General features: G+C 45.0%; 1 protein-coding gene and 1 non-coding gene across 3 annotated transcripts; one reads left to right on the top strand and one right to left on the bottom strand.

Moving 5' to 3' along the window:
* Positions 1-453: 453 nt before the first annotated feature.
* On the bottom strand, positions 454-9,883 carry PRMT5 (protein arginine methyltransferase 5). 2 transcript variants are annotated; one of them, XM_055309350.1, is made up of 17 exons: positions 9,664-9,883; positions 8,871-8,989; positions 8,475-8,560; positions 8,175-8,309; positions 7,676-7,788; positions 7,459-7,508; positions 6,261-6,424; positions 5,233-5,394; positions 4,985-5,062; positions 4,834-4,892; positions 4,632-4,754; positions 4,369-4,544; positions 3,550-3,659; positions 3,151-3,244; positions 2,857-2,973; positions 2,371-2,435; positions 454-994 (listed from the first exon to the last, which is right to left on the bottom strand). In XM_055309350.1, exons 1-17 carry the CDS (start codon positions 9,771-9,773, stop codon positions 842-844), a joined length of 1,914 nt encoding a protein of 637 aa, XP_055165325.1. In that variant the 5' UTR covers positions 9,774-9,883; the 3' UTR covers positions 454-841. The 2 variants fall into 2 exon arrangements, with proteins under 2 accessions (XP_055165325.1, XP_055165326.1); XM_055309351.1 differs by having other exon boundaries at positions 9,578-9,700.
* Positions 9,884-10,127: 244 nt separating this feature from the next.
* Positions 10,128-10,200, top strand: TRNAR-ACG (transfer RNA arginine (anticodon ACG)). Its single transcript has one exon. It is a non-coding gene; the product is annotated as a tRNA-Arg (tRNA).
* The last annotated feature ends 2,580 nt before the right edge of the window (positions 10,201-12,780 follow it).

Raw genomic sequence — 12,780 nt, 5'->3', positions numbered from 1 at the left:
TATCTTTCTGTCAGTTTCAAATTCCTCCTGTATAAAATGGAGAATTGGCACTCTTACAACTTCAAACTCTAACCTTGTGACTTTATTCAAATAAAATAGGTGGCTTCTTGTTGGAGGTGCCTGAATGGCTTCCAGTTTTCCTCCCAAGAGGTAGCTGGCAGTGCAGCAGCTCAGGAAAGCAGAAGGGAAGCTGGCTTCACTCAATACTACCATCTTTCTCCACGAGGGCAATCTTTTCTCCCCAGAGAAAAGCCTAATCACAGATCTTAATGGACCTCTTTGCAGCTGGTCCCAAAGACCTACACCCAGGAGTCCAAGAGTGGCCATTAAGCTTCCTATATACGGAACAAAGATCCTTTGGGTCTTGGATAAAAGCACAGATCTGAATATGCCTAGGTTTAAGTAAGGTGTAAGAAAGCAAAGGCGCAGGGCAACAGAGTTGGAGCAGGAAAAGGCTGATAACTTCACTTTATTTGTATTTCCTCCCACACAAAACCATCAAAACAGAAACAGAGATGGGCAGGGAAAGGGATGAAAATGTGTTTAATCCACATGTTCTCAGGGCTATTCCAGGGAGTACTTGAGGCTGAGTGCCTGTTGGAGTAACTTCAGATCCAGCACAAATTCCTCCCTCCCTGGCCTGAAGTCTTTACAGGTTGGTGGCCTGAGCCCTGCAATTAATTCTCATCCTTTGCCCACCTTGCTGTAAGGCAGGAAAGCAGACTGAAATGCTCCGCTCTGATGGGCAAGGGGAATCACAGCCCACAGATGTACTGCACTCTCTGTGCTTCAGGAGCGGAACTTTAAGCTGATTCCAAGGCTCTGAACATTGTAGGCAGGGCTAGAGGCCAATGGTGTATGAGCGGCCTGTGGGGTTATGAATAGCAGAACAGACTGGTGCTGTCACAGCCCACTCATACCACACCTTCTTGGAATTGCTGCATCGCCAGAAACGCACACAGATGGTCTGGCCTTCACGTACTGTAATGGGCTGCTGCAAGAAGAAAGACAGAGAAGTTTAAGGTAGAACTAACGAACTGTATATTGCAATATACCACTGAGCTAAGCGTGGAGAGAAAAGGATAAAACCTGACATTCCAATCCTCATGAAGTTTATTTGAAGTCTTTCAGAATGAATAATCAGAACTTCACAATCAGACATTGAACAGAAAATCAAAAGTGTGATGAGGGCCATGAACATGCAGAGGATATGCACTACAAGAGCACCTAAGAGAGGGAACTCGAACCTAGTTCTGTTGGTCAGGGAAAGTTATCAGACAAGAGGAATGTTTAAGGGGACCAGGAAGATAAGTTAGCTGGGTGAAGAGATGAACAAAGAACTTTCCAGGCAAAGGAGAAAAGTGTGAAAACCTGAGGCAGGAAAGAAGACTGTATTAGAATCCTGATGAGTACTGAGTAATGTACAGATATGCTGAATTATTATGTTGTATACCTGAAACTAATAGAACACTGTTCATTATAGTTCAATTAAAAAAAAAAAAAAAAAAAAAAAAAACAAGGTCCACAGGGGTGACACAATGTAATCAAGGAGATAGTAGCTGAAGAGACAAGCTAAAACTAGATTATACCGAGTCTTACAATGTTAAATCTTTATCCTGAAGGCAGTAAGAAGTCACTAAAGGTTTTTTCCTTTTTTAAAGATTTATTTATTTGAGAGAGACACACAAGCTGGAAGGACAGGGAGAGGGAGAGAGAATTCCAAGTGACTCCACGCTTAGCACAGAACCCAACACCAGCATTTGGCTCAATTTCAGGACCCTGAAATCCCAATCTCAGACAAAACCAAGAGTCAGACACTTAATTGACTGGACCACCCAGGAGCCCCAAAGTCGTTGAAAGGTTTTAAGCAGTACAGAATTATGATCAGATTAAAAGATGACTCTTGCTCAAGGTAGAGATTGGACAGAAGAATAGACAGAGGAAATGTGGGAAAGCCAAGGAGAAAGGCAATAAAAACATCTCAACACCTGTAACAGATCCACGAGTATGTGGGAGCAGAACATGGGTCATAGTCAAGCATCATCTTGAGAATAGGAAAGGGGCAGAACACCAATGGCAAAAGTGACACCTTAACCCACTGAGTCTGAAAGGTGATTCCTGGGACTCCTGGGTGGCTCAGAGGTTGAGCCGCTGCCTTTGGCCCAGGGCATGATTCTGGAGTCCCAGGATCGAGTCTCGCATCGGGCTCCCTGCATGGAGCCTGCTTCTCCCTCTGCCTGTGTCTGCCTCTCTAGGTCTCAAATAAATAAATAATAAATAAATAAATAAATAAATAAATAAATAAATAAATAAATAAATAAATAAAATTAAAAAAAAAAAAAAAAAGAAAGAAAGAAAGGTGATTCCTACCTTGATGGGGAAGAGGATGGGAAACCATGAGAACATCCCAGGAGAGTGAGTTTCTGGACGGATACCTGTGTGAAAAAAATAATGAAAAAAACTGAGGTCTCTGTGACTCTTCTTTTTGCCTGGATTGAGGGGAGTGTCTTCTGTGAACAGAGAAACAAGTAATCTAAGATCCACACTCACTGATTCCTAGGCTCCCTGTGACTCTAAATGAAACATCTACATAAGTTGCCCAGATAACATACTCATAGCGTGCCATCCTCGGCCCCAGATACTCACTTAGGGGGATCCCTGGGTGGCACAGCAGTTTGGCGCCTGTCTTTGGCCCAGGGCGCGATCCTGGAGACCCAGGATCAAATCCCACATCGGGCTCCCGGTGTATGGAGCCTGCTTCTCCCTCTGCCTGTGTCTCTGCCTCTCTCTCTCTCTCTCTGTGACTATCATAAGTAAATTAAAAAAATATATATTAAAAAAAAAAAAGATACTCACTTAGGGTGATGTCCTGATAAAGCACAGTCTCAAAGTAGCCTGCAAAGCCATGTAGCACTGTATTCACCTCCACGGGAAACTCCAAGGTGCAGTAGCGGTTGTTGTCAATCATAGGATCTGTTAGGGAGGAGTTGTGTGGATGACAAGGGACTAGAAGCTCTAGACAACTTGGTAAAGCAAGAACAAGAACTAGCAAGGGCAGCTTAGAGAGAGTAGACCCAGGATCGCAAAAGAAGAAACCACAAAGTAAGCTTTCAGCCATCCAGTCAAGAGGACAGCCACACAGGAACCCACCTCTATTGGGATGGCTGAAGGTGAAACAGGGCTGGGGCGCAGACAACTGGTGGAAGTTGTGCAGCCGCACCACATAAGGCATCTCGAACTGGGCCTGTCCCAAGAGACCGAGCAAGAGCTGAAGCAGATAGGCAAGACATCTACTCCCCCAGGTAAAGAAGCCTGGGCGTCCAGGACACAGAAAAGGATAAAAATAAAAATTTTTAAAAAATTAAAAAAATAAAAAGAAAAGGATAAAAATATTTTCACTTTTTCACTTCAGTCACTTTCCCACATCCCCATCTCTTCCTTCACCTCTTCATTTTCTCCAGTGGAAGCAAACAGTTGATGCTAATATAGAAAAAAAAAAAAAAGAGGACTAAAAAGAAAAGAGCTCTCCAGAAGAGAGTGGCTTTTTACCTCAGGGTCTCGATCCTTTTCTCGACAGGCTCTGACCTCATTGTATAACTTAGAGGAGGAGATGGGAGCCAGAAAAGAGGTGTACTCCCCAGGGATGCTCACACCATCATCTGCAGAGCAGGAGGATCATATAAGTTCCGAAGAGATGAAAATGGTATGTCTAACCGAAGGTTTAAAGCTCCCACATCAAATAGACCCAGGCAGGGGCACCTGGCTAGTTAAGTTGCTAAGCTGGTGAAATGTACAACTCTTGACCTCAGGGTCGTACGTTCAAGCCCCACGTTGGGCATGAAGCCTACTTAAAATAAAAATTGAAAAGAAAAACAAAACAAAACAACCCCCAAAACAGACCCAGGTAGCTCAATGTTGTCACATTCCCAGGCCAACCTACTTCCAACCCCTGTCACGGGAGATTCTACTTCTAGGTTAACTTACAGAGACACACAAGATTAAAACTGGAAAAAAACCCTAAGATATTCTGATCTAATGGTTCTTCTCTGGGGTCTTAGAGCTCTTAGAGATCTGGATGAAAGCTAAGCCCAAGGTATGTATCATGTCAGTATAGGGAGTCCACAGATCTCAGACTAAGAATCTCTAATCTAGTCCACTCCTCTCATTTTTACAGATGTAAAATTTTACAGAACGCTGAGGTTCAGAAAGATTATTGCATTTGCTAAAGGCACTGACCCAAGTCCCACCCACCTTCCCCTAAACTTTGCAACCTCCTCCAAGGCTGCTGTACCCGCACTCTCAACCGCCACAGCCTTCCTAGCTGATAATCCATTCCCCTTAAGCTGGTACATCCCAGCCTGGAGGCACCTTTTAGGAAGTGTTGGGCTCCATCCAGGCACTCAGGTGACAGTTCATTGTCAGCGAAGGAGCCTAGAAGCTCACTGACGATGATGTCTGCCTTCTCTGGAGCCACCCATTCCCGCATGTCCGATGAGACTACTGTCACCTGGCTTCCCCATTCTTCAAATTGCCAGTTCTCTAGCCTAAAATAAAGATGATGCAAGTGAGGACACTAATAAAAAAAACTGGCACTGTAGATAAAACTTCCCAACAAGGAGGTTGCTACTCACGTCACCACAGCATTTGGATTCTTCTCCACAGCATACAGCTTTATCCGCCGGTCAGCCTGCTTGGCTGCCCGCAGGGAAGCGTTCACCAGGGGACCCCGGCCTGCTCCCAGCACCATTAGCACCCTAAGAGAGAAAGGGGAAGGGTGAAGCTGACTTGGCAGATAACGAAGTCATCATGCATATCTCTGGGAAGAGCACTCACTGGATATTGGTATCCTTCTCCTCATCTGGCACTCGATCTAACAGACATTTATAGATGGCCTGGGGAGGGAAGGAGAAAAGACCTTGTGGCTCCAATCCCACCTTCACCAAGGTCTTCCTGGCCCTGTACTTAACCTAGACCCACATTATACCTGCTGATATTGAGAATATTTGATAGGGTCCTTTTCAAACACTTCATAAGTCTGAGATTCCAGATTGTCCATCAGTGGCTGACGAAGGAGAGGAAAAAGGCAAAGTTAGCCAGCCAGTTTCTGGCAGGGGCAAAGCACCAGCATACCAAAAACTTTCCCACTGCCTCCTGAGCTTTGATAGGATGTTAGGGCACCTACTGCCAAAGCCATTTCTCCTACAGCTCCCTCTCGCTGCACTGTAGACCGACCTGGAGTGGAGACTGCAGATAGTCTTCATAGCCCTTGGCAAAGAGTTCATAGGCATTGGGTGGAGGGCGGTTCTGGCTCAGGTATTCCAGGTACTGGAGATAAGAGCAGAACTCCTTCTCTGAGTGGTGGTTGGTGCCTGTGATGATGAACTGCACTTCCAACTGTGAGAGAGGTCAGACCATCAGACGCAGTTCTCGAACCAAGATTCTGGAATATTGTTATGGTTTATGGCCAAAGAGCCCTAGCATAAAATAAGCCCTGGCCTAGCAGTTTTCCAGTTCAATAATCCCTCCAGGTACCAACAAAATAGCATGATGCTTCAATAAACTCATAAAGCCCTCCTATGTTGTATGAGCTTAATCCTGGCTCAAACAGGCCCATGGATCCTCACTATAACATCTTTTTTTTTTTTTTTTTTAAGATTTAATTTATTTATTCATGAGAGACAGAGAGTGAGAGAGGCAGAGACATAGGCAGATGGAGAAGCAGGCTCCTCACAGGGAGCCTGATGTGGGACTCGATCCCTGGACCTGGGATCACATCCTGAGCTGAAGACAGACACTCAATCACTGAGCCATTCAGGCATCCCATCACTTTAACATCTTTTTTTTTTTTTAATTTTATTTATTTATTCATGAAAGACACACAGAGAGAGAGGCAGAGACACAGGCAGAGGGAGAAGCAGGCTCCATGCAAGGAGCCCGATGCGGGACTTGATCCCCGGACCCCAGGATCATGCCCTGGGCGGAAGGCAGGCACTCAACTGCTGAGCCACCCAAGGGATTCCCACTTTAACATCTTAAATGAAACCTGCAAACTTCTCATGAGATCTGGTTCCTTCTGAAATGTTTCTGGGACACCTACTGCCATTTGCCTCTTTTGTTCTCAAGACCTCCAACTTTGCTAAAATTGCTCTCCAGAAACCAGAGAGGAAAAGAATCAGGCCCACAGGAAAAAAAGCATCATACATATGTGAGTAAGGCAAGAGGATTAGCTGGAATACCTTTTGAACCCTTCTACCACCCACCTTGAGAAGCCGGAAGATCAGCCTCTGGTGCATCTTAGAAAGAACAGGAAACCCCTTCTTATTGGTCAGGAAAATGCTGGTGGGGAGAATGGCTGCTTTGATGGGCTCCCCAAGCCAACGATCAATGACATGATTAGATGGGAGGTCAGCCCCAATTTCAAGAGCTACACAAGGAAAAAGAAAGACCAGTTACCTACTGCTAGGCAAAAAGGCTTTCCTTGCTTTTTTTGTGCAAGATCTGTTTACTCCCTAAGAGCAAGGCAGAATGAGGCAGAGAGAAAACTGCCCAGCAGCCAAGTATACATGAAACTCCTGATTCTTCTCTTTTTTAACTATATCCAGCTTTATTAAAGATACTTTTCAAAAGCAATCATAGTGTTTCAGGCAGGATGTGGGCAGATAATCCTAAACAGTATACAACAACTTTCAAACTCCCTTCTTCAATGGACCACTAAAATCAGAGAGCTACTATAAAACACAGTGTGATGCTCTGAATAGGTAAAGTTTCGAATGAGAGTTGATAGTTCACCTTTAGCATGCTATTGCTAACAACTTTTCACAAGCCAACCCTGACTTTCAGGAAATCAAATGGGAATGACAGAATTATCAATCTGAAGATTCACAAGCTAAAAAGGGAACTCTTGAAGGATGCCATCTCCATGGTGACACTGCAAAGTCCATATTGCCTGATATACTGGCAACCATGTTTTGGGGTCAGGTTCCAACAGGTCTCTGGGTTTAAGGGAGTCAAGTCCATGTTGAAGGTGGAGAGGAAGAGGAGGACGTAAAAAATGAATTTTAGTTTTTCTAAGGCATCTATGCCAAAGTGCCTAATGTTTTGTCAATATCAAGGAATCCCTCCTCCTGGGAACCAAGAGGAAGTTTTTCAAAACTAGAACGGTGCTCCCCGCCATCCCTCCCAGTATCAATCTAGCTTTGGAGATATTCTATTAGTGACATATGGCCTTGCCCCAAAACAACAATGAAGTGTTCTGTGTGCTAACAACATAGCTTTTTTAAAAAATAAAATTCTGCATTTTTATAAAAATTGATAAAGTAATATCTCAAACTGTAAAGTCACCTGAAGTACACCGTTATCAAAAATGCACACACTTCATCTGGCATCTCTGAAACCCCTGATTCTTATTCACAGGAGGTCAGAGAAGGGAAACCTATCCCAGGACCCTTGTAGACTTACCTACTGCAATCCTCTTGCTATAGTCACACAAGGTCCTGAAGTTGTGCCACCTGTTCAGGGTGAAATACAGAAAAACAAAAAACAAAAAACAAACAGTCAAATACATATGCCCACCAATCGCCATAGCTGGAGAAGACCCCCACACACACAACAGGCTCTACCCTATACTTCCCCTCCCCGTACCCTTTGCCCTGTATGGCAGCAAAAGGAGACATACCACATCCATGTCTTCTCCTCTCCACTATACTCCTCTGTATGTGTACTTGGTGCATTCTCAATTATATCATCTCTCAGGTCCTCTGGAGCCACCAAGGGTACCCGCATCCAGAACTGCATGTGAACAAGTACCCTATTTAGAACTCTATTTTGAACTCATTAGGTCCAGAAAGCTTCCTTCAATTATCTTGATCCAGATTGCAAGTTAACCCTTTTATATGTTTTTCCCAAGTTCAGATTATATGTACATATAAACTTATCTTGTGTATATCCATATGTAAATATCTGCCCTGTCCTTTATTGCAGCCATAAGTTTCTAGAAATAATTGTACATTCTATGTTTTCTAACCCTCTGCTTACCACTTTTAGATGGTGGTAGCCAGTACTGACATTTCAGTTCTGCCAAGTGCACCGTTTACTGAATGGCTAGGAACAAGAAGGTACCTAGCACAGCTTGACTACCATAATATTCAGCAGGAAATGAAGCCCTCAAGCCATACCATAGACGAGTGGTGGCCAGTGTGGATGTGGTTGGTCAAAACCCTGGCCAAGTTTGTGTTATCCTCCTGATTTAGGGGCAACAGGAAAGCTGGAAGACCCAAATATGCCCCAAAATTCAGCTCCTGTAACATTGCCTGGAAATGGAGATCAAGAAGTCATTAAGAGTTAGCAACCCAAATAGGTTTAATTGCATTATATTAGATTTACTAAGTTATGGGAGGAAAAAAACTGCTCTCTGCACCCAGCTAGGTTATGGACCTGATCTCTAGAAAGATCCAGTGGAGAAGTCAAAGTCTTACCGCCTCAGAGTTCCTGCGGATCTTCTCCACTTTTGAGTCTGGACGAATCCATGGAGAAAGCTTTCCCACAATTAGCGTATTCCAGTCTGCACTCCCCCCATCCAAGAAAGACAAAACTATATGAGGTTCAGCACTTTACTTGTTCAATTTCTAATTCTTAACAGGGAATAGAGAGTAGAGATGAGAAACAAAGACTTTTTCTATCACAGATGTGGGATAGCCTGATGCAGAATAGAGTAAGGCTTTTTAGCAGGTAAGCAAAGAGAAAACAAGAGTTCTCTATGTCCCAGGACTAATCAATATATCCAAGTCAGGAAAGAAGGAGAATGAGGGCACTGTTAAAGCAGAAGTTGTTATTGCCTCTAATAATTAAGGGGCATATGGCATGGTCCCTACCCCTTCCTGACAGCAGTAGGTCTGATCGTGTCTGGGGGCCCGGCCGATTCTTAGCAGGTTCCTGAGTGAACTCCCTCTTGAAACGCGGGTGGAAGACAGGCATGCAGAGGAAATCAAACCTACAACCGCGACAGACCCAGAATCGTCATGTAAAGAGAGCAGCAGTGCCCAGAGATCCAAGCAACTGGATTAGGCTATCTCAATTCTGCACAACCCTTTCTGCTGCCATCAGTCACCCGACTGGACTGCTGAGTTCAGCCTGCCTTAGGGCATGTTACTTCCGCTGCACTGTGCCTCAGTTTCTCCCCAAAACACAAGCATGGAAAAGAAAAAAAGATAAAAATCCACGCCAAGTGGCTTTTCTACTCTGTTGTCACCGGTTTTCCAAGACTGTCACATCCAGATTTGCCTCAGTACCGCCCATGCTTCCCCCCCCCCAAGGTTCCTCTTCTCTCCCTAGCCCCTAACACTCTCTCCCATTCTCAGACTATCATCCCGCTCTCCAGGGCCCTGGAGGTCTGTAGTCCTCTTTTTGAGTTTACCTGACAACTCCCCTGACTTTGGGGCTCAGTGGCCACACGCCCCAGCAAGTTTTTTTGTTTGTTTTTCTTTGTTTGTTTCACGCTCCAGGGCCTAAGGCTTCCCCATCCTCCCCCAAGGAGTAATGGTTTCTCCCGCCCTCATCCTACCCACTCCGACCCCCTCACCCCTGCCTTTCGGGGATGACTAGTCTGTCCCTCTTCGTCCCCGAGTTCGGAGCCCGCATTCCGCTTGCGGAGGTCTGGACCCTCACCCCTGCTTGGCCACAGCCCCCAGAGTGTCAGCTATTTCGGGCACGCAGTTCAGGTCCCTCCCGCTGGACACGCGGCTCCCACCGGCACCTCCGACCGCCATCGCCGCCATCTTTTCCCTCGCGCTGTCCACGCCGGGATTCCTTGATATTAGCAGCCAATCACAAAGCCGGAGAAAAGCCCCCGGAAGGCGGAATGAGTCGCCCTAACAACCAGAGCGTCTGCCACTGCTTCGGAGCGGGAGGCCGAGGGGTGGGGAGTGGCTCTTTCCGCCAATCCGCTGGAGGCACCGGTGACGTACGACGTGGCTCCGTAAGATCCTCCAATCTCGGGACCAGTTTTCGACGAACTTCAATCTCCCATAATGCGCCTGTGTTCGTAGAACTCTGTTAGGGGACTACACGTCCCATGAAACCCTGCAGTATAAGCTTGAACTATCATCACTGAGCCAAAGGCGCTTGTCTCCGGGCCAGTGGCGCAATGGATAACGCGTCTGACTACGGATCAGAAGATTCCAGGTTCGACTCCTGGCTGGCTCGAGTGAGACCGGTGGTTTCCTTATTATTATTGCACCTCACGCAACATGGCCTTAAACAGCGTCTTTTAGGTCTCTCCCTTTCCTTACACTTTCGGAAGTTTGCTTCGTAACTTTTCACACCTTCATTTTTCAAGTCTTATTTTGGTTGAGTTCTGCATCCATCTTATGTCAGCTTTTCCTGTTACCTAATTCAGAGATGGTTCTTGTGTCACTGCTCGGGTCCATCTAAACTGAGAGAACTGAGTTAATGGCTGCTGCTCTTAAAATGGGCTTTGTGTGCACCTTAGTGTATTTACAAATAGATTATGACAACTAAGCCACTAATTCCTCAGGTTCTATATCTCAGACACAAAAGGTATACACACACGCACGCACGCACGCACGCACACAACACTCATGGTGAGGAGTCATGAACTGCCTGGAGGAGGGCTGGGAAAATATCTACGTTCTTGTAGAGGCGTGGGACGGAAGGAGAGGAATGAAGCAAGGAAAAACACGGAGAGAAAGGGAATACCTGGAAGCAGGCAGCCCAGAGGTGTTGAGGGCCTGGCAGCGGGGATCGAAAGAGAACACTTTGCAGAAGGCCCGAAGAAAGCGGCATAGACAGAACTGAGGGACTGCTAGGCAGGGAGCCACAAGAAAGAGGAGTCTCGGTTCTGGCCTCTCTGTGAGTGAAACAAGAAAGAAAAGTGGGTTGAGGGAGAATCAGTTCGGTTTGCAAATGCCGAATTAACTGGACGCCTAGGGGGCGCTGTGTAATAGAGAGTTGGATGAACAGTGTTGTGACCGGATGAGATTTGGAAATGGCCAGAAGAGAGGTAGCGACCTCGAAGTAAAGTGTGACCTAGACTGAATGACATCATCCGGGCCTGTCAGGGACAAGGTCCTTGGAAACACGGAAACGGTGTGGCTAGGATAAGAGCCCTGGGTGCAATGTAAGAGCTCCAGAAGGATGAAAGTCCAAAAAGCCAAACAACGAAGAAAATGCTTACGAAGCCTAATGGGGTTGTCTCATCTTAGTCTTCAGTTGATTTTTGCAGATATTACTACTACAACAACAACTATTACTACTAGACTTCATTTCTTAAAACAGTTTTAGATTTACAGAAAAACTGCAGGTACAATGCGGAGTTCCCATCTGCCTCCCCACAGGTTTCTCTGTTATTAACATCTTTTTTTTTTTTTTAAGATGTTATGTATTTATTCATGAGAGACACAGAGAGAGAGGCAGAGACACAGGCAGAGGGAAGCAGGCTCCATGCAGGGAGCCCGACGTGGGACTCGATCCGAGGTCTCCAGGATCCCGCCCTGGGCTGACCGCGGTAAACTGCTGAGCCACCAGGGCTACCCTGTTATTAACATCTTAACATGTATGGTACATTTATTACAATTCATGGGCCAATATTGATACATTATTATTAATCAGTCTATAGTTTATTCAGAATTCCTTATTAATTACCTAATGTCCTCTTCCTGTTCCAAGATCCTATCCAGGATACCATATTACATATAGTTGCCATGTCTCCTAGGCTCCCCTGGGGTATTCAGTTTCTCAGTCGTTCCTTGTTTTTCATGCCCTTGCTAATTTTGAGAAGTACTGGTCAGGCATACTATAGAATGCCCATCTGTTCAAATTTGTCTGCTTGTTTTCTCATGATTGACTGGGATTATAGGTTTGGGGAGGGAGATAACAGAGGTAAAATGTCATTTTCATAACATCAACATATACTATCAACATAATTTAAGACTATTGATGTTGACATTTCTCACTTGGCAAAAGTAGTGTTTATTAGGCTCCTCCATTATAAGATTACACTCTCCCCACCCCCTTCCATCCTATGCTCATTGGAAGGAAGTCACCATTTGTGTCCCACACTTAAGGAGTAGGGAGTTATGCTGACTTTCCTTTAGGTGGAGAGTCAACAACATTTATTTGGATTACTCCCTGCAGGTCTTACGTGTAGGTAGTTGTCTACAGGAAGTGGGTCAGTGCTCTACCAACATTTTAAGTGGTAAAAAAGAGTTTTGAGGAGGTCTGCTTGTTCTCTGCCCCATCTGTGTCTAACCAAACTCTACATTCAGAGAAGACTTATTAGATGTTGTTTCTTCTTCAGAAGCTAATTATCTGGGTTGTGGACCATCTGTGCTCCAGGCATCTTCCTCCTGATGTCAAGCTGGTGGCTGTTCGGTTGATTATTAACTAACCCATCCATGGGTAAGAGGCAGAGAGGAAAATCTATGAAACAGTAATGTCAGTTTTGCCATTGATTAAAATGATTTTCAAAGAAACTTGTGCAAAAAGAGCCTGGAATTTCTGACTGGTCTTAAAATAATTCCACATGGGCTGAATGTCATTTGTCTGTGATGTCCTTGTTTTTTTCATTCAAATGGCCTCAGCTATAAGAAGATGTGGTTTATGTATACAATGGAATATTACTCAGCCATTAGAAACAACAAATACCACCATTTGCTTCAACGTGGATGGAACTGAGGGTATTATGCTGAGTGAAGTAAGTCAATCGGAGAAGGACAAACAGTGTATGTTCTCACTCATTTGGGGAATATGAATAATAGTGAAGGG

The sequence above is a fragment of the Nyctereutes procyonoides genome, unplaced genomic scaffold, assembly GCF_905146905.1.
Source record: "Nyctereutes procyonoides isolate TBG_1078 unplaced genomic scaffold, NYPRO_anot_genome, whole genome shotgun sequence".
In the NCBI taxonomy this organism is placed as follows: domain Eukaryota; kingdom Metazoa; phylum Chordata; class Mammalia; order Carnivora; family Canidae; genus Nyctereutes; species Nyctereutes procyonoides.
Note: the sequence above shows the minus strand (reverse complement) of the source record. Positions and strands in the feature narration are given on the sequence as shown.

What these genes read in the sequence shown, in the direction of transcription:
- PRMT5 (XM_055309350.1), bottom strand. Translation starts at nt 9,773, where the DNA reads ATGGCGGCGATGGCGGTCGGAGGTGCCGGTGGGAGCCGCGTGTCCAGC. An exon ending in AAAAGGATCGAGACCCTGAG is followed by an intron (nt 3,245 to 3,549) that starts GTAAAAAGCCAC and finishes CTCTTGGGACAG; the next exon opens with GCCCAGTTCGAGATGCCTTA. An exon ending in TTATCAGGACATCACCCTAA is followed by an intron (nt 2,436 to 2,856) that starts GTGAGTATCTTT and finishes TTTTTCACACAG; the next exon opens with GTATCCGTCCAGAAACTCAC.